The sequence below is a fragment of the Alternaria hordeiaustralica genome (genome assembly GCF_023758085.1).
Source record: "Alternaria hordeiaustralica strain BMP 2776 chromosome Unknown scaffold_8, whole genome shotgun sequence".
Taxonomy (NCBI): domain Eukaryota; kingdom Fungi; phylum Ascomycota; class Dothideomycetes; order Pleosporales; family Pleosporaceae; genus Alternaria; species Alternaria hordeiaustralica.
This window is the reverse complement of record NW_026056780.1, coordinates 532862-554523: the sequence shown is the minus strand read 5'-3', so window position 1 is coordinate 554523 and position 21662 is coordinate 532862. Positions and strand designations below refer to the sequence as shown.

Genomic DNA, 21662 nt, shown 5'->3' with positions numbered 1-21662 from the left:
ATCTTCATCACGACATCACTATTAGACAGGGAGATGACATATTTGTTTGTTCATTCATTTCATTCATTGATCATCGTAAGACTGCTCTTGCAGTCTGCTACTAAGCGCAGTGATAGTAGCCATAATCATACAATCCCATGATGCTTCGGGTATCTCATTATTCTTCCTCCTGCAGTACTCTACTGCTTGGCGCCCGAGCTGGGGTCGTTCTTCTGTGGGTACCCGTAGTCCTTGTTGGTGGTGTCGGCAAGACCAGCCTTGTCCTTAGCCTCGCGCGAGACAGCGTCGTTGGGGATGCCACCAAGGCCATCCTTGGCCTCACGTCCGGAAACACCGCCAGCACCGACAGCGGGTTCGCGGATGGTACCACCGCCGGAGGCGAAAGAGGCTTCTTGACGACCGGAGCCAACGTTTACGGTGCTGGCATCGGCAGAGTTGAAGTCGGAGGCGACAGGGGGCTGCTCGGGGAGAGGGAGGTTGGACTGAGCCTCGTTGACAGCTTGGGTGTTACCCTTCATGTCGACGGTGGTGGGAGCGTAGCCTTGCTGAGAAGAAACCATTTTGAATGTGTTTGTGCTGAAGATATGTTAGCAACAGGAACAGACGCGTGCTTGTGGATGGCATGGGGGCGTCGCGCCAGGAACGGCAAACTTAACCCGTCCACCACACCACCTCTTGGAATGAAACTTACGTCGTGGGTATAGGAAGAAAGATAAAGTTTTCGAGAATGTGAATTTGGTCGTGAAGATGTGATTGAAGTTGTGGTTGTGATACTGAAAAGAAAAGAGTGTTCAGGCGCGTCGTGGTTTTATTATGGCAGTGGGGAGCGGTTGCCCCACCGGTGACGTCGACTTGATGTAATTCCCCATCGAAGATTGCCATCAAACTCTGACAAGACCCTTCCTCACATCATCGCAGATCGGGTATGCTTCTGCAGAAATAGTTAGCGTTGCTTGTGCTCCGGAACGAGCGAGCCGCTACGTGTCGCGTGCGGTGTTGGCAGTGGAGGCGTTCCAGGTAGTGTCTCAGGCGTAAGCGACACAACCTTGATCAAGACTTCACAACTGCCAAACCCTTGTAAAATTGCAACGACTTGGGGATTGCAGACTTGATAACATTACGAGTATAATTGCATTGTAAGTTGCAAAGAGCATCCCATCGTCAACGCCTCGGAGCTTTATTGCGACCCACAGACCTTGGTCCAATCGCCAACTCGATATTAGTACATGAAAGCAGTCTGAGAACGAAATCGAATCAGTACGTAAGTGGAGAAGACGGAGCATGGAGCCCCATGGAATGTTGCCAAATCCTAGGAACCGAACCCTTGTGTACGATCCAAGTATGACCAGTCCCGTGCGGATATTCTTCGGCCCCGGAAGTATCGTCATAGTACCGGATGATACTCCACAATGGTATTGGTTCACGGTATTGAGGCCCAGTTGCGCAGGAACCAGTCTTGGAAACGAGTGACCTGCACGTCTGGGTAGACTGAGTTAAGGTAGGCGGGTACCGCGAAATCATAGCGCCCCTCTGCTGTCGCGAGGAGCGGTGCGAGCCGCCTCTGTCCGGCCGTGTCTCCTCCTAGTTGAGCCATCGTCATTTGGTACTCGAGATCTGCGTAGTCGGTCAGCAACTGCATGAAAGCTTGTAAAGAATACCTGCGTACGGGCGGGGGCTTGGTAGTCAATGCTAGCCCATGGTCGGTCTAAGGACATGTTAGCAAAGTTCATTCATCAGAAAAACGATGATGATACTTACTTCGACACGCCCTGATAGCCTCGACCAAGGCATGGACAGTCATACGCTCACCACACATGCTCATCTCGGAAGGCCAAGTTGTCATGTCGAGGGCACGAACCACGAACTGTGCCACGTCGTATGCGGATGTCAGGCAGATACAGGAGAGGTTCTGATTTGCGTCGTAAATCGGTGCCATCGAAGTCATCTGCCGTGGGTCGGCGATGAAGTCTCCCTCGTTGCCATAGCCGCTATGAGTTCCAAGGCGATGAGACATCATCCCGTTCACCGAGAAGCGCTCATAAAGTATGCCACAAACAAAGACCGTATACTGTATATTGGCGCGGTAGTGGTGCAGTAAGGCCAACGCAGAGTTGCGGCCACGATCGAGCAGCGCGTTCTGACCTCGCTGAATTGGCTGACCTTCAAATTCCGCAGGTGCAAAGCGACGAACCCGGCACTGTACAGCCGCTTCTATTAGACGGAGTTGGGGATTGCCCAGTACAGTCGAGATGACAGTATCGACACCCATCAATGCATGCTGCAGAGATGTGGGGCTGTTGTAGTCAACGACTTGACAGTTGTAACCAGAAGCGATCAGGCTCGTTTGATGCTGGTGATCGTTAGTTCATCAATTGGTACTCGGGAGATGGACTGTGTTCTTCCAAGGGGTATTTACGGTTCGCGAGAGAATGATCAGCTGGTGACTCGTCGAGTTGTTGATCTCTTGGGCTATCAGAAGCGCTAGACCAGAAGTGCCTAACAGTGTAAGAAGGTTGCCCGAGCGTAGTTTGCTTGGCCCTTGATGGCTGGCTTACCTGCTATTGCGACGCGCATGTTGGCAGACATTGCTTTGCTTGAGCTTGTTAAGTTCAAAGAGGATGCTGGGGCGTATGAGCTTATAAGTTCGATCCTGTATCTTGTGTAGCACAAAGCCGTACGTGAGTTGGGCTTCAAGACTGCCTCCGTCAACACCATCACATCGCTAGAAGGCCCGTGACTCACAAGGGTGACACTGTATCGGTGAAAAGGGTGAATGTAACGCACAATTTATCGTGGTCGGCCTGGAATATTGCAGCAACAGGGGAAAGCTGCACATGTGGGAACATCGCTTACAATACAGAGTTATGTGGAAGTGACGCTGCCAATGAGATTGAATTGTAGCGTAAAGAAACACAAACAAAGCCTGCTACATCAAGGGTTTCCTGAAGCCCGGTCTAGTGCTAGCACGTAGGTAGAACGACTGCCACCGTCTTCTGCAACGTGCATGGGTGTTCGGAGGTTGGCGTGACAAGATATGATGAAGGGCTAACGGCGGACCTCTTCGCCTCTTGGGTACAGTTGCCTGCTTTCGACGCCTTTCCCGCTGGGTCAAATGTTCGCTAGTCAACAATCAGGGGCCGATTCGCTGGAGTGTTGTCCACGACAGCTCCCGTGACTCTTGGCTCAACATGTGATACAGTGGAAGAGATAGCACACTTGTTGCGGACGGCGGACAGAGACCGGGAAGAGAGGAATAGAGGCCTAAGCCCTGCATCCGATCAGAGGACTAGAGATGAAATCAACGGAAGAAACACCTGGTCCCGGCGAATCAAAGCCAAACGAGCATCGAGACCGTGCATAGTCATGTCCTGCGACAATAGCACTAGGCAGTGAGCTCCAACCAATTGAAGTGCTAGCTGAACGTTCAGTCATGGTCCGCGTTCCAGTGGTAGAGTGGCGGTTATATCGTGCGAAAGGATCTCAGACTCCAAAATCTTCGCGGCGGAAGCGGAGTCTACGTACGAAAGTGGACCCGTAGGGCTAGCCCTATACCACGATGCGACCGTATCTCTGACCGAAGTGTAGATTCTCGGGTGTGAAACCCTCATCCGAGGCTCGATGCAGTAGCTCGCCTACGCGAACAGGAACCTAGCGGTCGGGTTTTCTTGTTTCGTAGGGCTGTCAGAACAGCACACCGTTGGTAGCTGTGATTTGGGCAAGGGTGCCATCCGCCAATCATCCATCGTAATGGCAGGTTAGGAGGTAACTGGTGATGACGAGATAGAAAAATGGGGCCAAAACCGGTGAGGCTCAAGGATCGCACGAACGCCAAAAAGCCACAGGCACTCGGTTAGATCTCGATGGCCAATACGCAAATGTTGAAACTCCAGAAGTGCCGCATGCAGCACGTGGTTGCGGGATAGTAAGCTGTCTTACGAATATCTTCTGTCGGCTTCGGTCCGAGCAGTGCAACTCTCCTTGGCTCCTGAACACAGACATCGTCAGAGTGTACTGTACAAGGCAGAAAGACACCGATCAGTCTTGACGCGAAAGATCTGTATAATCAAGCCACGGAACCCTCCGACTCTTGCTCCAAAACCTTCTGCCTTGTATGGTTGTCTTCACCGGTGGATGTGGGGTAGGAAGGGATGGAACAATGAGACCGCGACTAGACCAAAGTGCATGCAAAAGGTCAGATGCTAAGGAGGACAAGTGAGTATGCGCATCTGCGGGAACAGAGATGGAATGGTGGTTGAGCATCGTGCAAGCCCATCTGACGGTGAGAGTTACCGCCAAGAGAGTTAGACTGCAGGCCGGACTGGATAGTCGTTGAGTAGCGTGTCGCTGCCTAGATTGCAGTCGCAATGATGCGTACGGGCAGGGTAGGTTATCGGAGGATACCGATGGTAGAGAGTTTGTGTCAGAACGTGGTGATGAGCAGAACCGTGCATTGTTTGACTCGTGTTTCGCGGATGTGGCGGGGTGATTGGAAGGGTTAGCGCGTCACGTGCGGACGTGTTTCACCACTATCCTTTTTGAGTACTAGCTTTGTCAGTGCTACGCGTGTGGAAACAGAAGCATGGTTTTCGTCGCGACTCCTACGCGTCTTCATCCCGCGTGGAAGCAGATGATGTCGAGAAAGGGGCGGCAATGTAGAGAGGGCCAATACTGTTGCACGAATCTGCTGTGCAATGGGCTCTGCTCACGCGCGTTCTTGGACGTGTTCCGAAATAGGGCTGAGAACCTTGGAAAAGCAAAACAGATAATTGTCGTCCCGCGTTCGCGTAGTTCCTTGCACGACGCCGAGATGAACCACGAAAGGCTATTGAAGTGATGAGATGCACGCGTTTTCGGCAGCGATGCTTAGATTGGGCGTGATAGAATGTGGAAATTTCTCAGCCTCATCACGCTCGTGCATGCGTGACCATCTGCCGCATGGATAATACAGGACATGAGGCTGGAGTGGTCGTGTGCACGGGCGGCAAGTTCAGTCAAGTGGTATGCACGACATAGGCAAGCGCTCGGCTCGGACCAATCTGATACGTACGCGACTGAAGACGCGCCTCGCACACTACTTTCCTGCCACCATATTGAACGCGTTATTCTTTTTACTATAACACTCTTCCATGGTAGCTCTTCTCTGATCACACCAAGTCCAATTACCAACATTCGTTGTTGTCATCCCATCATGTCCGCCTCATCGCCCTTGCCGTCGTTTTCCTCGCCTGCGTCATCGCGTCTGCCCACCGTCCGACGCGCCAGTTTTAGTGGACAATTGGCCTTCCTCGTGCACTCGCAGGAAACTGTCGCAAACCACATGCCACCGGATGTCGACAACAAAGCTCTTGCTCGCCAGAAGAGAAGACGCACCAGGTATGCTCTCATTCCATCCAAGTTCTGCCTTTCCATCTCGACCGTGTCGACCCATGTTCAACGCGTTGGTTCGTGCGCAACCTACCATCGGGAGCTACTTCGGCCTACCCCGCGGGCACGACTCTCCATCACCCCATCAGCGCTGACCACGACATCTTGCAGCAAGGAAGACGAAGACGTGTTGAAATCGGAATATCTCAAGAACCCGAAGCCAGACAAGGCAGCACGACTAGAGATCGTCCGCAAAGTCGCGCTTGGCGAGAAAGAAGTTCAGGTAAGCGCCAATTTCTCCACGTCACGAGTGTGCGCGCCTTGCTAACATCGCGTCCTAGATTTGGTTTCAAAGTAAGTCAATCCATCTGTTGTGCGCGTCGCTGGAGCTTGCTTTTCAATTCACCCGATTGAATCGCTCCGAAGTGTTGCGCGTGGCTTGGTTGTGCGCATGATTTTCGAAACACGTCCTGATCACGCTCTGCTTTAGATAAACGCCAAAACGACCGCCGTCGCTCACGGCCTCTCGAACCATCTTCCACGGCATCGCTGATGTCTTCTTCTTCCACCATGTCGGACCCGCCCACCGAGGACGAGACGGTAGCCATTGCGCGCAATATCGATAACGCGCCGGGGCCGAAGGCGGACGAGTGCCCGAGGTCTGACCCACCCGAGCAGCCCGCAACGCCAGAACTCACTTCCGACGAAACGATCCCAGAGCCACGCACCATCGACACTGCCTTTTCTGCCAACGAACCAGAGAACGCGAATGAAGTTGTCGCAGAGCCATCTACCGAAACTCAAAATACCGAAAATGCCTCCGCTGAAATAAGCAACTCGCAGCAGGCTGCACCATCTTCACAGGGCACCGCGCAACAACGCACATCATGGATTTCCAACCGTCGCAGCGCGTCGTTCGTCCGCTATCTCGACGATTACACGCCCGAAGTCATCACCTTTCCGAACGCCCCTCCGAAGCCTTCAGTATCACCTGACCATGCAACCAAGACCCCTTCCCGGCCACTGAAGCGCAAGCACTCTTTCGTGCGGATAGCGACCAATGAGGACGGCACTGCGCGTATCGTCACCGACCTCGACAAGACGCCATCGCCACCGAAGTCGAAGAAGACTCCATCTTCCTTTTCTCGTGCCGCTGCTGGCCTGCGACGAAGCTACAGTGCAGCTGGCTTGAACGACCGCCTAGCCGCCGCCGCGCGAGGCGAGCCGAGCCCCAAGGTACCAAGGACAACATCGAATATCGGAAGGAGCAGGGATTCGCGCGCATGGGAGTTCTGGTGTGATCCCGAGAGCCGGTCAACAACCAGCCTGACAACGCGTGCCGAACAAGAGGAGAGTGGCAGTGCAGCTGACGCGATTGGCATACTACGCGCGAACCGAAGGATATTAGCACAGAACCAGGCCCGCCAAAACAGCAGCCCGCTGATGGCACGCCACAGCTCACACAAAGTACAAAGCAGTCCACTCAAGAAGGCTCGCGGTTCCATGCAACGCGCGTCCACCATCAACGGCCGCTTCTCCAGCAAGGACTATGCCGACTACAAGAAGGGCGGCGAAACCACGGAGTCGGACGAGTTCCCGCAAACGGAGAGCGACAAGGAGAACTGGGAGCCTAACGCGCCCAAGTCTGTACGAAGAGACCGCCAAGTCGCCGCTACGCCTCCTGCTTCACGAGCAGCTCGCAAGATACTGGGAGAGAACACAGATCTGATGTCGCAGACGTCAAGTCTCGGTGCTATGTTGGCCAAGGACAAGCGGAAAGGTGGCAAGGGTGTCGTTGACCCCGAGCAAGACGATGAGCTGCGACAGTTCATGCACGGTGACGACGCGAGTGGTCGCTCGAGTATAAACTCAGCAGAAGAAGCTGGGTGCGTAGAGGGCCTGCTCAAGCTGAGCCAGGGTCAGTGGAAATGATCTTCCAAGCGCTCCATACATTCTTAACGTATTTTGACGACGGGTTGGCGCAATTTTGGTTCCTGGCTCTTCATCTTCATCGTTGCATTCTAGCGCTACGGCGTTTGTATTTGGTGTGGTTTAGACTAGGGAAAGCCTGCAACATGGCTAGAGGTGTTAGTGTAAGGGTCATCTAGTGTTACATGTCAACGCTTCAGTACTATTCAGTCAAGCTTCCGAAAGGTTAAGCGACTTGTTTCAATAGAAGTCATATCATTCTCCAGTTCTTCCCTCTTAGTGCCATGCTTGCGAAATGTGAGTCTTGTGGGGAGTTGCAATGGGTTTGCGGATATGACAGTCTATTGAGTAAGGAAATCTATGAGCGGAAAGCAAAGTCTATGGCAATGATGTAGGAAAACGCAACAAGTGACGAAGGAAAGAAGGGAAATCCACAAAAGAGGAGAGAACGAATGAAACCGGCCACCCCTATGGTACATGTCCATCTTCTTCCAGCAAACTCACACCTCACATCCAGTACATTGTATCAAGGAACTCCCGGGCCCTGTCCTCACCACCGATGCACTCTTTGTTGAAACGGTCCTCGTACTTCTCTTTCAACTTCTTGTTCAAGCGCTTCCTCACTTCCTCCTGGTCGGCATCTTGTTCCTTGACCTCTTCGGCGGTCTTCTTGTGACCTCGCGTGCGCTGCGGACGATTCGCTTTCTTGTTCGTCTTGTCTCGCTCAGCTTTGACGTCGTCTTCGATCTGACGCTTGAGTTTGCCCCATTGCTTCTTTGTGTCGGTGGTGGGATTGTACCAGGGGCGCATGTAGCAGCGACCTCGCTCGCACAGCCTGTCTGCATAGTAGGCTGGCGGCGCGTAGGATACACCCATAGTCGCGCGGACGTAGGTGTGACAGAGGCGATGAGTCTGTGAAGGGGAGTCGTAAGCACGGGTCAGGGCTAAAAAGGATGGGTTATGGGGTACTTACGAAGTCCTGAAGTTCTTTCATAGAAAGATTCATGCCGTTGTTCAACACATAGTAGTGACAAGGACGTGCGGTGCCCTTGATCGCGTTGTGTGTCTGGAGGAAGAAGTCGCTGAAGTAGGGATCCGTGATCGCGCTGTCGACCAGTGTGCCGGGATAACAATTTTCATTCTTGTACATGGCATCAGCTGCGCGTACTGGGAAGAGACGGGTGTTGTGACGCTTGGTGACGATGACCGTAGTCAGATTGAAGGACGGCGCTGGTACATCATATTCGGCAGCGTAATTCGTGAAGGCTCTCTGAATGGCAGGTATCTCTGTAGTTTCGAGCTCAGCGTATTGAGATTTAGAGACGCCGTCGCGGTAGTAAAGGACGTTCTTTGGGAACTCCTGGTGTTCGTCCCACCAAGTATTGAGTAGGTCTTTAACGGCAGCCTCGAAGTGTTCAATCATCTACAACGGTTAGCATGTCTTGTTGAGGCATGAAATCTCGAGACTTACGTCGACATTGTCCTGCAGATGCAGCACTCCACGAAACCTTCCAGCGTTGCTTTCGACGGAACCAACAACTGCTGCAATCGAAGGACAGGTCTCGATCGCACCACTTCCTGGATGCGTGATGTCCGCTCCAAGCACTAACGTGTTTTCGAACCATTGGTTCACTCCCACAACATTGTGGTTGATGCCTTGCACCTTGAGATTAGCTTTCATCGCGACATTTGCCATGTACTGCTCCATGGATTTATTGTTGTTCCAGCCACCGTCCTTGGGCTTGGGCTCGAAATTCTGCTCTGTCGCACATATCGCCTGAAAGCAAAAGATCTTGTCGGCAAGGTACTTGAAGTGGGAGTAGACTTGTTGATCCTTGCTGGGAAGCATCAAGACCACAATGTCTGGGACGCCAGCCTTCTGCTTATCCTCGTAGAGTCCTTGGAGCTTGTTGCGCAATTCAACCTCGGTCACGGCGTTCAACCTCAGAGCGTTGGGATCGATATGGGTAGCCGTGTTTGCGGGGCAGACACCCGTTGCTATCAACTGCTGCTTGAAATGCTCCATGAACTTGTTTGAAGCCTCATCGGTGACTTTTGGTGCTAGCAACAGCTTCCATTTGATGCCGTTACGAGAGCCGCGGACGAACTTCTGCTGTTCGAGATTCCATCTGCCGTTTTTCCACTTTGCCGAGTTGTTGTTCCCGTATTTGATGCTTGCGTATGGCAGCCGAGCCGCCGGAATTTGCAGCATAGTTGGGTTGATCTTAATCAATGGACATTTGATCTGGCAAAAAGTTAGTGGGGGTCATGCCTAGAAGAAAGAAGTCTCACCAGGGGTGCAAGCTGCACATGATGGTCGCTATCCGGAGGAAGAGCACTGACGTCACGCGCGAGCTGTGCGAGACCTTCATACTCTATCCGAGCTCGGTTTTGACGAGGCGACAGACAAGCCAGCTTGTGGAACTGATTGGCGACGGCATCTGGAATAATCCTGGCCCATATCTGATCGACGGGAATGACGAGGTGTTCCGGAGCGAACCACGACGGCTCACCGGTTGAGCTCAGATCAACTGCAAGTAGGTCCTTGTGTTTCAACTTCATGTGATAAGCTAAGTTTGTTAGTTTTCGTAATTAGATAGGTTCAAAAGAGGTACTTACTTTGTTCCAGATAATCGGCGACCGTAACACTTTTCGAGTTACCGGTCAGATTACCTTGCGCGTCCTTTTCGTGGAGAACGAAACGCTGCTTATCAATGCGTTTCCCGAATGCCCGAATCTTCTTGGTACGATTGTAGCCAGCATTGATGTCTGATGCTTGGGCCTTATCACCTCGACCTCGATTGTAGGTGATATAGACCTGTAAGCCTTTGAGCGCATAGGCATCACTTCCAAAGGTCGCAAGACCACGTAAGAGGATTTCGCTAACCACGTATGGGTTCCAGAATGCGCTATTCGCCGGGTTGACGTTTAACAGTATCTTGCCCATACCGGCCTTTATGGTGTAGTAGTAGCCTCTAAGAGCTCGGAGTGGATATTCGATATCTTTGTTTGCCTTCAAATCGTTCAGTGCATGCGATACGAAGAACTTATGCCCATTGAGTTGCAACGTTTCGCCGACATTGTCGAAACACTTCGCGAAAATGATGTTGAGGGCATTCTTCACTGGTTCTGGGTCGTATGCTGGCGGGTCTGGATGACTGCTAGCTATGTAGCTTTGGAAGGCTGCGATGTCCACTAATCCCATGAAACGGATGTTCAAGCTCAGTGTGACATTACGATCAACGACTTCCAATATGCGCCACTCATCCTTCGTATGGGGCGCATTGGGGTCGTGGGAGGCGATCTTTGGCGTTGTGACGAGACTGTGTATGTCTTTCCATGCGATGATAGTATCAACGTAGTTCGTCGCAAAGGAGTCTTGGTTGTTCTTCAGAAACGGGACATTCTCCATGACAGTCTTCATAATTCGTCTCCTGGTGGCACGTTTTTCGTTGTCGGGAATACCAGTGATGCGATACTCATAGAATTTGGCATTTGTATCGATGTCAACTTCGAAATGATTTGTGAGCACGCTGTTCTTCTTGTCGTCTCGGAAGGCATCTCGGACAGGGTGCTTCATCTTGCCCTTCAGGCCGCTGAGGCGTGCGAGACTATTGCTGCCCGGATCATATTTGTTTCCTGCAGAATACGCGGTCTCTTTTGGCGCTTTCTCCGCTAGCTCATAATTGACAGGAGTCCATGAAACGCCTGGAGAGTCTTGAATCGGCACGGTAAGAACAGCTGACGGACTGCCGGCCTGGGTCGAGGTACTGGAGGTGGGATCCACTATGTCCTCACCAACCCCCGAGCTTTGGGCTGCGCCTGTTGTCTGAGTGGATGGAGGAGGGGTAAATACCACAGACGTGGGTGGAGAGGCGTTTGCCACAGGCGGTTGAGTAGACGTGCTTGTTACTGGAACAGGGGCAAGGACAGGAGCAGAGGCAACCGGTACAGGAGCAAGGGGAGCTGCAAGTGTAGCGGGCACTGGCACGACATACGACCCCATCTGCGCGGGCGGCAGTCCCGCCATGAAAGTCGTAGCTCCATTAGCTCGAGGATGCTGCCTAAGCTGAGCATAATGAATGTACGCAATTGCGGCGTCTTGTTGACCGGCGTTGAATACATCATTTGAGAGTGGAGTACGATTGTCGAGCGGGGGACGGGCGTTATGGCAGTCGATGAGAGCGTGGTTTTTCTTCTTGACTTGGCCCGATTTGCACCAGATGCATTTGTTGTACTTAATATCGGTGTTGATGTCGCGTTGGAATTGGTCATCGAGTGCGGTTTTGGCTGCGTCCAAGGTCATACCTGGGATCTGAGCCATGGTTGCGGTTTTGACGTGGAGGAGACCAGGAGTCGCGGGTGATGAAGAGTGATAGGAAAGAGGCGTTGCGATGCCTCTAGACTGAATTCTTGTCTTGAGTAACCAGACAAGGTATCAGCTGCGTTCGCTGGTGTCCGTTTCAACAACGTTCTCCATCATCTTCATATACACATGTCTGAGTGTCTCATTGCTTGCCAATACTCAAGACAAGCCAACGCAATCGTGTTTGGGACGCAGTTTTCGAGAGACAAAGGGTGCCCCTAACCACACTGAATTGTCTGATTGTGATGCAAACCAAACACGCCAGTCTTGGATGTCAACAAAGCAACTTGGATATCGGCGAAATCAGTAGACGTGAGTAGAGTGGTTTCTGAAGTGGATTACAGTCGAATGCGCGTCCGCACAGGCGAACCTCAAAGCGCTGCAGGGCCATCGGGACCGCTATGCTGATCCCAAGCTCATGACGCTTTGTTTCAATTCACAGTCAGTTCTCTATCAGTCAAGAACACTCGGCTTGTTGAGAGCGCAACTTACCTGCATACAAGCAATCCGTCAAAGCTTGCTCGTGTAGTGCACTCCAATGCGTGCGAACTCGTAAGAGTGCAGCAAGCACCGACGATCGCGACTATACCATGATCACGATGGAGAAATGTCAAACACGTATACCAGAGAGGGAATGAATCATGAGGTCGGGAGGTCCGTGGTTGATGAGTGGGGGAAAGGAAGTCGCAAGGACGCGTTCGGAAGGAGCGTCAGAGAAGGTAGTCGCGGCCAACCTAGAAATTAGACGTCAAAAACTCCACATCACCATCCACACCACCATCACACCTCAGAACACAGACAGAGGTAATATCAGTATCGCTTACTTATAGACAGCCCAACCAGTCAGCCAACCAACCAGTCAGCCCAGCCAGGCACCCATCTTCGGACCACAACAGGAAAAAGATCTACACACAAGACAAAAAAAAGATTTGTACATATCTAATGTACAAGTCCCAATTAAGAAGATTACAAGACGATAAGAGTAAGTGCGACATTAAGTAAAGAGGACAAAACCGGGTATATGCAGGGAAGAGCATGCAAGTCGTTCAGGTATCGCGGACAGTGTGTGAGAGAGGGACGGGGATGCGCGGATCGCGGTAGGTGGGAAGACGTTTATTTGGCGCCGGGTGGTAGCTTGACGTTGTTGGAGAGCCAGGCCTGTGAAGGTGTTAGTTGATGAAGGCGCAAACGGTTTATGCTGGGGAGGTCGGAACGTACCAATCCCTCAAAGATACCCTCTCCTGTTGTCGCGCAGCTGGGCTCCACCTTCCATACGTGGTCTTTGGCGATCTTGTCTAATTGCAGACGGTCCGAGACTTCCTTTGGTCGCATAGCTATGTCATGTCAGCCAACATCCCTCACATACTACTTCTGGCATGTACGCACCTCCGCTGAGATCCTGCTTGTTCGCAAACACCAGCAACAGTGCATCCTTCATTTCTCGGTCCTGGATAATCCTTGTGAGTTCCTGCTTGGCCTCGTCGATGCGGGTGCGGTCGTTAGAGTCGATGACGAAGATGAGACCTTGGGTGCCTGCGATTGCGATTAGTCATGTTGTTCAATGGGAGATATCATAGGAGGCCGGGTAAGGTAGGAGCCATGCGCATGCAGTCGCGTGCATGTCGACTCGCCTACCCGGAACCGTGCCTCCGCGGCCCAACATACCAGAGAAGTAGTGTCTCCAGAGGGGACGGATCTTGTCCTGGCCGCCGACGTCCCAGACGTTGAATTTGGTGTTCTTGTATGTGACGGTCTCGACGTTGAAGCCGACGGTGGGGATCGTGGTGACGTCCTGGTCGAGCTTGAGCTTGTAGAGGATGGCTGGGGGAGTTAGCGACAGTGTATGTGGTGTGATGGTGGTGCGTACTGGTCTTTCCGGCGGCGTCGAGGCCCAGCATCAGCAGGCGCATCTCCTTGGAGCCAAAGACCTTGGCCATCATCTTGGATATTGAGCCACCCATGGTGCTGATTTACGCGTTATGGACTTGGTGGTGGTGTCGAGTGGGCGTTATATCGGCGAAAGCGAGCTATAGCTAGTGCGCGCGACGGAGGACGGTAGACGGCAGGCGGTCGGGCGTGATAAGGCGTCGAGGTGAGATTCAATGGCGGTCGTGTGTGGGAGAAGACGTCAAGATGTAGACGGCACAGGAGATGCAAATGTGTAGCGACTCGGGACAGGGTCTCGCGTGGGCGCTGGCGCTGTTCATGAAATGAGGTTTCACGCTGCTCAGGAGTGAAACCGCAGCAGGCGCGTTGCAGATCGCAGCTGCCAAACGTCTGTGCTCCGCCCAACGGCTTGATCGTGACGGGTTCATCCTACACGCCAACCACACACCTCCATCACCGCCTCTCCTGCTTTTGCCTCAGTCGGCGAAAAGGGGCTCACAGCTCGACGACGCCCTTTGATTGCGAATCTTGGCTAAGATGAAGCAAAGGGTCTCCGCATGCGTTACTCGCTGCATCTGCATGCGCGTTGGCTGCACGATAGCTGCAGCTAGCCATATAGTTTCCAGCAGCCTTTCCTGCCGTGTGACTTTGCCGCCGCCGTTCGATTCACCGAATGCCGGCAAACGCAGGTACGCGGCGCTACTCCTGAGATTGATGAAGCCGTGGGGTCTGCGCCGTTCGCGTGGGAACTGGCAGCAGTTCACTCACTGCATCTTGCCTGTACACACGGCGTTACCGTGACGTATTCCGATCTTCCCGTTTGGCTAGCCCTCCTTCGGGATTTAGTCTCTGCTATAGTCGGCTCAAATATCGTCGAGGCCTGATATCTCGGGCGAAATAAGCCGATGCAAGAAGTTTTCTGCGACTGGTTGCTCGAATCGTCCCTCCAACTGCCCGAGCATGACTGCTATAGTCAAATGTTGGTCCGCGTTACGAATAGTTCTTCACAAGGCCTGTACACTGGCCATGCCGGGTTAGTACCGTCCACCATGACGTGGTACACCGTGCGGACCATGTGTTGAAAGAAGCATAACTACCGAGCTTGAGGGATTACTGAATCGGGGAGGAACCCTGGCGCCAAGCCTAAAGGAAACTTGAAAAACATCGTGTAGAAAGCCGTGCTACCGAAAAGGAAGGTGTTCGCAAGCAATACGTGAGCTGTTCAATAATCGGAACGCAGTCTTCATTGGATGGAATGTATTCTTCCTTCGTGGCTGCCAAATACTTTTTATGCAGGGCATTATTCTCCCTACCCCACCACTATGCAACGCCTCCAGGGCTTCTCGTAAGATGCTCGCCCAAGTTTCTCGTACTACTCTACACCTCTACGCCGACCACTATGCAACGACCCCACTACATCGTGAGAGCTTAGAATCCATCGTCAACACCCCTACTCTTCTCCTCTTTCCTCCTCTCATTATTAACATCCCACCACCACTGATGCGTCTCCCACGTTGACTTCCCATCGTCCTCTTCCCACGGCTTCGGACTGAGAATGTAGTGTATATTCTTAACATTCTCGTCCCTCCAGATCACATCATGCACACCCTTATTCCTCAGCGTCTTGAGCGCATTGTAGGTATACGGCAGCGTAACCCAGCGGCCGTTGAACAGATCGCCCAGCAGCGATTGGTCAGCGAAGTCGTAGTCGCCGGATGCCTCGTTGGAGAGCTGCTCGAGGATCAGGTTGTAGGTTGCGAGCGAGGGGTTTACGACTTGGAGGCCGCCGTTGGGCATACGGAGGCCAGCGGTTGAGGGGGCGCCCGTGTGTTGGGCGGTGGTAGGGTCGGCGTGTTGGGTTGTGAAGGCGCAGTTCTCTGGTATCCTGGGGTTGTGTTAGTCTACATATCATATGCATGGATAAGGGAAGAGACATACCAGTCCTTGGGGTAGTGCGGCTTCTTGAGCGGATTGCACACGCATGCGTGGCTCGCTGCAAACACTCTATCGCCCTTGCCGCCTGTACTCGGTGCGTCCAGCTGCAAGTCCATGAGCTCGTCCATGTTCTGCAAAACCAACATGTCGCTGTCTAGCTGTACCACCCTGTCATACTCCTCGAGCGAGAACGGCGTAAGCTTGCTCCAGCAGTCGTAGAAGCGCGGGTCTGCGGTGAAGTCCTTGGACTTGATTGGCAGCAGGTACTTGACATGCTGTTTCGGTATTCCGCGCTCATCGAGCGCCTTGTGGCCTTCTTCGGGGAATGTATCCGTGTACAGAGCGATGAGCGGGTACTTTGTGCCGTGCTTCTTGAGCGAGTAGTCGAGGGTAAGGAGACCGGTAAGGTATGCCGTGTTGGTGATGAGAGTCGTCCATACTGCGCCGATGTCAGAATAGCTCTTCCAAACGCGCCCCGCCAAACATCCAACATACCTTTCTTCGACTCTACACCCGCAGCGGGCGCCGTCGTCGCACTCGTAGTCGCCGACATAGTTACCTAGAACACGTGTATCGAATGCGCGCGCGCCAGCAAAGTTATCAGAAGGTATACAGAGTAGTTAGTGAAAGCAACGTTAGTAGTTGATTAGCAACAGAAAGATCAAACCGCGCCATCCTCGGTCGCACACGATCGCAAGTGCATATGGAGGGGCAGCCGCTAAGGTCTATGAAGGAACCATCGTACCAATCTGGCAAGCCAATCTCAAGGGTCCAGCCCTGGAGAGAAGCACTAAAACGCGACTTTCGGGGGTCCGAACACCGATCTCTCGGCCCTGTCGACATCGTCACCACATCGCGGGCGCTTGTACGTTTCCGATATGCGGAACCTGCAAGTTGCCTACTGTACTGACCGCTGCTGACAATTCCACCGAGAATAATGGTTTGAGTTGTTCGACGGCCCTGCTTCTCCTTACCTACCTTCGCTTCTTCGTGATCTTTTGACGTGTTGCATGCCTTTTGTGCTTTTTCTTGGACGGGAGGCATGATTCCGATATTGTACCGGAGAACAGCGACGCGACAATGGCTACCTCAGCCCTGAACCTGAAAACTAGCGACTCACAGCCGGCGGCCACCGCGCTGATAGCTACGTCTGATGAGCCGAAGAAGTCTCCCAAGCACTACCGCGGCTTTGTCGCTGGTGTGTTCAGCGGCATTGCGAAGTTGTCTGGTAAATAATCAGTCCCCCCAGCACATGCATTGAACATGGCTAACAGAGATAGTTGGTCACCCCTTCGACACGGTGAAAGTCCGTCTCCAAACGACCGAGAAAAGCCATTTCCGTGGCCCGGTAGATTGTCTGATGCAGACACTCCGCAAAGAAGGCTTCGCGGGGTTGTACAAGGGCGCTACACCACCGCTTGTAGGATGGATGTTCATGGACTCCATGTATGCAGACACATAGTCCCAAGCACCCCATCATGTTCCGTATACTAATACCACGAAGTATGCTAGGCTCTCTAAGCGTCTACCGCCGCGTCCTCAACGACCGCGTCTTCAACCCCCCCTCACACCTCCAATTCGGCGAACAACAGCGTAAACTACCCGTATACGGCCACGCATTAGCAGGCACAATGGCAGGATGGACAGTATCCTTCATCGCCGCGCCCGTCGAACACATCAAGGCACGTCTGCAGGTCCAGTACGCCGCGGATAAGAAGTCGCGTCTGTACTCCGGACCAATCGACTGCCTCAAGAAGATATACACTGGTCATGGAATGAGGGGCGTGTATCACGGTCTCAGTGCTACACTGCTCTTCCGCACGTTCTTCTGCTTCTGGTGGGGAACTTATGACCTTTTTACACGGCAGCTGCAACAACGTACTTCGCTGTCTGCTCCCGCTGTCAATTTCTGGGCGGGGGGTTTGTCGGCGCAGGTCTTTTGGTTGACGAGCTACCCGAGTGATGTGATTAAGCAGCGTATCATGACGGATCCGCTGGCACAAAGAAAGTTTCCGAGGTGGAGAGATGCCGCGAAAGCGGTGTACAGGGAGCAAGGCTGGAAAGGGTACTGGAGGGGTTTCGTGCCATGCTTCCTCAGGGCGTTCCCGGCGAATGCCATGGCATTGGTAGCGTTTGAGGGTGTCATGAGGAGTTTGCCGGAGTAAGGCGGCACTTCACTCCCCTTGTTGTTCTAGACTTAGCGACTCATAGCATTGTGATACCACTCATAGATGATAGATGTATTATGTAGCCAAATACAATATAGCAAGAAGACGTTTCTCTTGTCGTCATATCATCAAGTCGTTGTCGTACCCTTTTGTTCATATCTCATGTCTCATAGCTTGCCTTTGCCGTCCTCAAGCTCGCAGAACGCCTTGAATGTTACCAGACCCTCTGCGCCCTCCTCGTCCTCGGCATCGATGTCGCTCTTGATGACGACCTCAGCAGTGGCGCCAACAAAGTAGACGTAGCCCTCCTTGATCTCCTCCTCCTTTGGCCCCACGCTAATCGTTCCCTTGCCCTTGGTGCAGAGGATGATGCTTGGTCCATCGATTGGATCAAATGTCGCCTTTCCACCTACCCGGTTAAGAGCAGTCCTTACTACGGCGAATTCGGGGATCGGTGGGTTGTACAGCTTGTTGCTGCTGTTGGAGCTATACGCCGGTGCGTTCAACCTGACCTGTGAGTAGTCTCTGGGCTCCATCTTTTGCTCGCTGATCGGCGCATAGCTGTACGTCAACATCTTTGTCAGGTTGTCCACGTCCTTGAACTTGGGTGTGAAGCCTGCGCGGACAACGTTGTCAGAGCTCGCCATGCACTCGATGATGTCGCCGGAGAGGTAGGCGTGAATGTCATCAGCCTTGAGGAACATGGCTTCGCCGATGTCGAGCTTAACGTAGTTGAGGAAGAACTGAACGAAGAGGCCAATGTCACCGGGGAATTGGGAGTTTAGGCGTACGACAAGATCTGCGAGCTCTTTGCCGTCGTTGGAGGGTGGGCCGCCGTCCGCAAACTTGTCGCCCTCAGACTCCGCTGCCTTGACGAGCTCTTCACTGGCAGATGATAGCGCGTCCTTGTCCGTGTTCATGAGCTTTGTAAAGGCAGATTGCAGAGCCTTTTTGTTCTCCTGCATATCCTCTTCCTTGTCCGATGTCTCTTTGCCACTGATGGTGTCTTCAAACTTCTTTGCCTCTTCTTCGCCTACTAACTTTCGCAATGAAGGAACGGTCTTGAGGAAATGGGCGATTTCGGCGAGGGGTCGGAAGCCGCAGAGGCCATCGAAGGGAGTGACCGCAATGGTCATTTCGGGCTTGTGGTTGTCATCTAGTGAGGTCAGTATTTCTGTTGGAAATTCCCGTAATTATGCTGACCTGGGTAGTTCTTGGGGTCGCTCGCATGTAGCTGTTCGGCAAGCTTCTTGTTCGGGTGTGCCTGGATGCTCAGGGCCTTGTTGATGGAGAGGACCTTGAACAGGAAGGGAAGCTTGTTCGCATAGCGCTCGGCAATATCTGTTGATAACAGGGCTTGATTTTCTTCGAAGAGGTCGAGAAGCGTTCGCTGGGTTTCCTTGTCTTTGGAGGGGAGCGACGGGTGTGTGCCCATCCATAGCTAACCGTGTCAACGACGCGTCGATCGCAAGCTGGAATTTCATACCTCGGCATATGGCTTCTCCTCTTCAATGGAGAAGTCTGAAGCATTTGCAGCATGGAATTTGGCGGCTGCAGACTCTTTGCCGACTTTGCCTGGGTTGGTTCAGCATACTCCTGGGGCGAAGGTGAGTGATGACGCGGGGCACGCACCCCAGTCGTAGCTGTTAACACCTGGATTTAGTTAGCCAATGCTGGCTCAAATCAATTTCACTATCTTGACCTACCGCATTCTAGTCTGATAAGAGGGTTCCGCATCTTGAATATGGTTTCGGTCGAGTGTGGAGGTTGCGTATGTATTGCGATGCCGCGAATTGGCGGAGGAGCTGTGGGCGGGGTCCACTTGTTTGGTCCCGCACAATCGTCACCCTGCCGTTGGTTTAAGCTCATCCCCTCTCCCATGACTAGCGTACCCTACCCTGCCTCCCGCCGACTACATGCCCCAACGTTGATCATCTGCAGCTACTTCCCTTCCTCCACCTCAGTCTGTCGCTTCCACACCACCACATGAACTACCTGCAGCGCCTTAGGTAACACGAAAAGAGCTGGGGAGTTGACGGGCCACAACTTCCTCAACATGGCAGCCCGCAGCAGGCCCCGTGGTCAGTTGAAGGAGGAGTTCGACGAGGAAAGAGCCCTCTGGAACTCGATCAAAGCTGACGGACGTCGCGTTGATCAACTCATGGTACGAATATACTTTCTTCATTAACACCAGCATTACAATCTGCATCTCCATATCTATCGCCAGCATTCCTCACCATGAGCGAAGTACCGCGTGATCTTCGCGATTCTGAAGGCTACTTGGGCCAGAACCGAAATAAATATGGAAGAGATCCAGAGGAGGAGCGGGATCTCTAGAAACAGATCAAGACAGATGCCAGACGCGCCGACAAATGCATGGTATTACACAAACCGTGCCTTGTCGCATGCACTACTTAAATCATCTACACATAGATCCGCTTCCTTGCTGACATGCCGCAGAAAGAGTCGGATGCCTTGCAAGAGAAAATCACCGCCCTCGTCGCAGAACAGTCTGCTCGTCAGCGTTCGTTGCCCAACTGACTACTACATATTCGTCCCACTGTGCTAACCCGGCTAGACCGCGGCGAGGAAACCTCAGCCCGTATTGATGACGAGCTTGAAGACCTTCTGCGCGAAAACATACGTAATCTAAACGAGGCACAGACCCTTCTCCAGCAGGTCGAAGGCGGCAACGATGTCTCCACTCAGATAGAACTCCTGGCTGCCCTCCGTCAGTCGGAAGAGGCCCCGCCCTCAGCATCACGAGCCACCAGCGTTGGGCACGGAAAGTCTGGACGCGACCGCCAAGGCAAGCGAAAGCATAACGACAACATCGACGACCGCGACAGCATGGCTGCGGACAGTCCTGGAGGTCCCAGTCCGAAGGTCGTTATCAGCAGTCAGAAAGATCGACTGGTAGCCAAGTCGGGCAGTAGCAGAGCAGGATCGGTACCTGTTGCGAGAGAGGGCAGTGTGAAGATGGACGAAGACGACTCGGGTAAGGGTAAGATGGTTCTTCCTCCTTCCAAAACCAAGCCCACAATCAAGTACAAGACCAAGCGTTGAGCTGTACTTTGCTATCGGCGTTCACCTTAGACGGCAGACGATACCCACTGGCATTTTTCCTTTCGGCTTGTTCGAGGTTTGTAGTCGGATAGGCAAGCTCATAATCTCACCTCATCTGATCTCATACTTCTTTTCATGTGCTCATGCCACCATGTACCATCTCTTCTATCACAGCGCCCTTTTTACACATCGTCCCATGTCTCTTCAGACACCACGTCAGCTGACGACATTACTACAGAAATCCGACCACGTCTTTCGCCACAGACCGAGGTCCTCTACCGAAACAACGCGAAGAATCGCTCTTCGGCGTCCTCCATGTCGTTCGAGGGCGAGGGCATCTTATGCCGCGTGACATCCGTAATCGGCGAAGGAAAGCAACGTCGGTACGAAATCATTGATGCTGATCCGGACCCACCGACACCATCAGTTCCATACCGTGCTTCCGTCAATCACCTCATACCCATCCCACCACCCTCATCAAACACCACATTACCAGACCTAAGCAAAGGAAAGAACGTACTTGCTCTCTACCCAGGCACCACTACTTTCTACAAAGCGGAAGTGGTGGCTGTCTGGAAGCAAAGTGATGGCAAGGTCAAGAAAGAAGACGGTGGCAAAGAAGGAGATGGTGTGGACAATCTCGTCAGGTTGAGGTTTGAAGGTGAAGATGAGGCAGATCGTGAGATGAGTGTAGAAAGGAGGTATGTGCTGCCTGATAGATGAGCGGGCAATGCTCCAGCTCCCCAGGGAGGGATGGACTTTCGGTCATAGCAGGCTCGAATTGAGTCTCACTGTGGAGTGTTGGATACCATTGGGGGAGGTTGTTCTTTGGCATGGGTTGGCTGCGGATACCTCTTGTGGTGTATTTTTGCTTTTTACTCTCGCATACTTTAGTCACGCTTTCTTTACCTAGTACTATCGATACCTTATCACTAAAAAGTCATACC

At 52.8% G+C, this 21662-nt stretch overlaps 8 protein-coding genes across 8 annotated transcripts; 3 read left to right on the top strand and 5 right to left on the bottom strand.

The window, feature by feature from the left end:
• Window positions 1–179: 179 nt before the first annotated feature.
• Window positions 180–2586, bottom strand: J4E84_005049 (uncharacterized protein; the record flags this gene model as incomplete). Its single annotated transcript, XM_049387649.1, has 6 exons — window positions 180–576; window positions 1425–1614; window positions 1667–1705; window positions 1759–2350; window positions 2417–2496; window positions 2556–2586. 6 exons carry the CDS (start codon window positions 2584–2586, stop codon window positions 180–182), a joined length of 1329 nt encoding a protein of 442 aa, XP_049244627.1.
• Window positions 2587–5188: 2602 nt separating this feature from the next.
• J4E84_005048 (uncharacterized protein) lies at window positions 5189–7296 on the top strand (the record flags this gene model as incomplete). Its single annotated transcript, XM_049387648.1, has 4 exons — window positions 5189–5373; window positions 5536–5647; window positions 5706–5718; window positions 5855–7296. The coding sequence occupies 4 exons, from the start codon at window positions 5189–5191 to the stop codon at window positions 7294–7296; spliced, it is 1752 nt and encodes a 583-aa protein (XP_049244626.1).
• A 504-nt stretch (window positions 7297–7800) lies between these two features.
• Window positions 7801–11617, bottom strand: J4E84_005047 (uncharacterized protein; the record flags this gene model as incomplete). The annotated part of the gene is made up of 5 exons (XM_049387647.1): window positions 7801–8205; window positions 8267–8716; window positions 8765–9538; window positions 9586–9863; window positions 9913–11617. The coding sequence occupies 5 exons, from the start codon at window positions 11615–11617 to the stop codon at window positions 7801–7803; spliced, it is 3612 nt and encodes a 1203-aa protein (XP_049244625.1).
• Window positions 11618–12772: 1155 nt separating this feature from the next.
• Window positions 12773–13620, bottom strand: ARF6 (ADP-ribosylation factor, Arf Arf6; the record flags this gene model as incomplete). The annotated part of the gene is made up of 5 exons (XM_049387646.1): window positions 12773–12817; window positions 12878–12993; window positions 13046–13192; window positions 13295–13480; window positions 13527–13620. The coding sequence occupies 5 exons, from the start codon at window positions 13618–13620 to the stop codon at window positions 12773–12775; spliced, it is 588 nt and encodes a 195-aa protein (XP_049244624.1).
• Window positions 13621–14974: 1354 nt separating this feature from the next.
• J4E84_005045 (uncharacterized protein) lies at window positions 14975–16034 on the bottom strand (the record flags this gene model as incomplete). The annotated part of the gene is made up of 3 exons (XM_049387645.1): window positions 14975–15431; window positions 15485–15920; window positions 15977–16034. 3 exons carry the CDS (start codon window positions 16032–16034, stop codon window positions 14975–14977), a joined length of 951 nt encoding a protein of 316 aa, XP_049244623.1.
• A 527-nt stretch (window positions 16035–16561) lies between these two features.
• On the top strand, window positions 16562–17646 carry J4E84_005044 (uncharacterized protein; the record flags this gene model as incomplete). The annotated part of the gene is made up of 3 exons (XM_049387644.1): window positions 16562–16709; window positions 16762–16927; window positions 16986–17646. 3 exons carry the CDS (start codon window positions 16562–16564, stop codon window positions 17644–17646), a joined length of 975 nt encoding a protein of 324 aa, XP_049244622.1.
• A 170-nt stretch (window positions 17647–17816) lies between these two features.
• Window positions 17817–19386, bottom strand: J4E84_005043 (uncharacterized protein; the record flags this gene model as incomplete). The annotated part of the gene is made up of 5 exons (XM_049387643.1): window positions 17817–18805; window positions 18853–19090; window positions 19136–19224; window positions 19282–19302; window positions 19356–19386. 5 exons carry the CDS (start codon window positions 19384–19386, stop codon window positions 17817–17819), a joined length of 1368 nt encoding a protein of 455 aa, XP_049244621.1.
• A 319-nt stretch (window positions 19387–19705) lies between these two features.
• Window positions 19706–21438, top strand: J4E84_005042 (uncharacterized protein; the record flags this gene model as incomplete). The annotated part of the gene is made up of 4 exons (XM_049387642.1): window positions 19706–19813; window positions 20110–20173; window positions 20228–20653; window positions 20954–21438. 4 exons carry the CDS (start codon window positions 19706–19708, stop codon window positions 21436–21438), a joined length of 1083 nt encoding a protein of 360 aa, XP_049244620.1.
• Window positions 21439–21662: the final 224 nt, after the last annotated feature.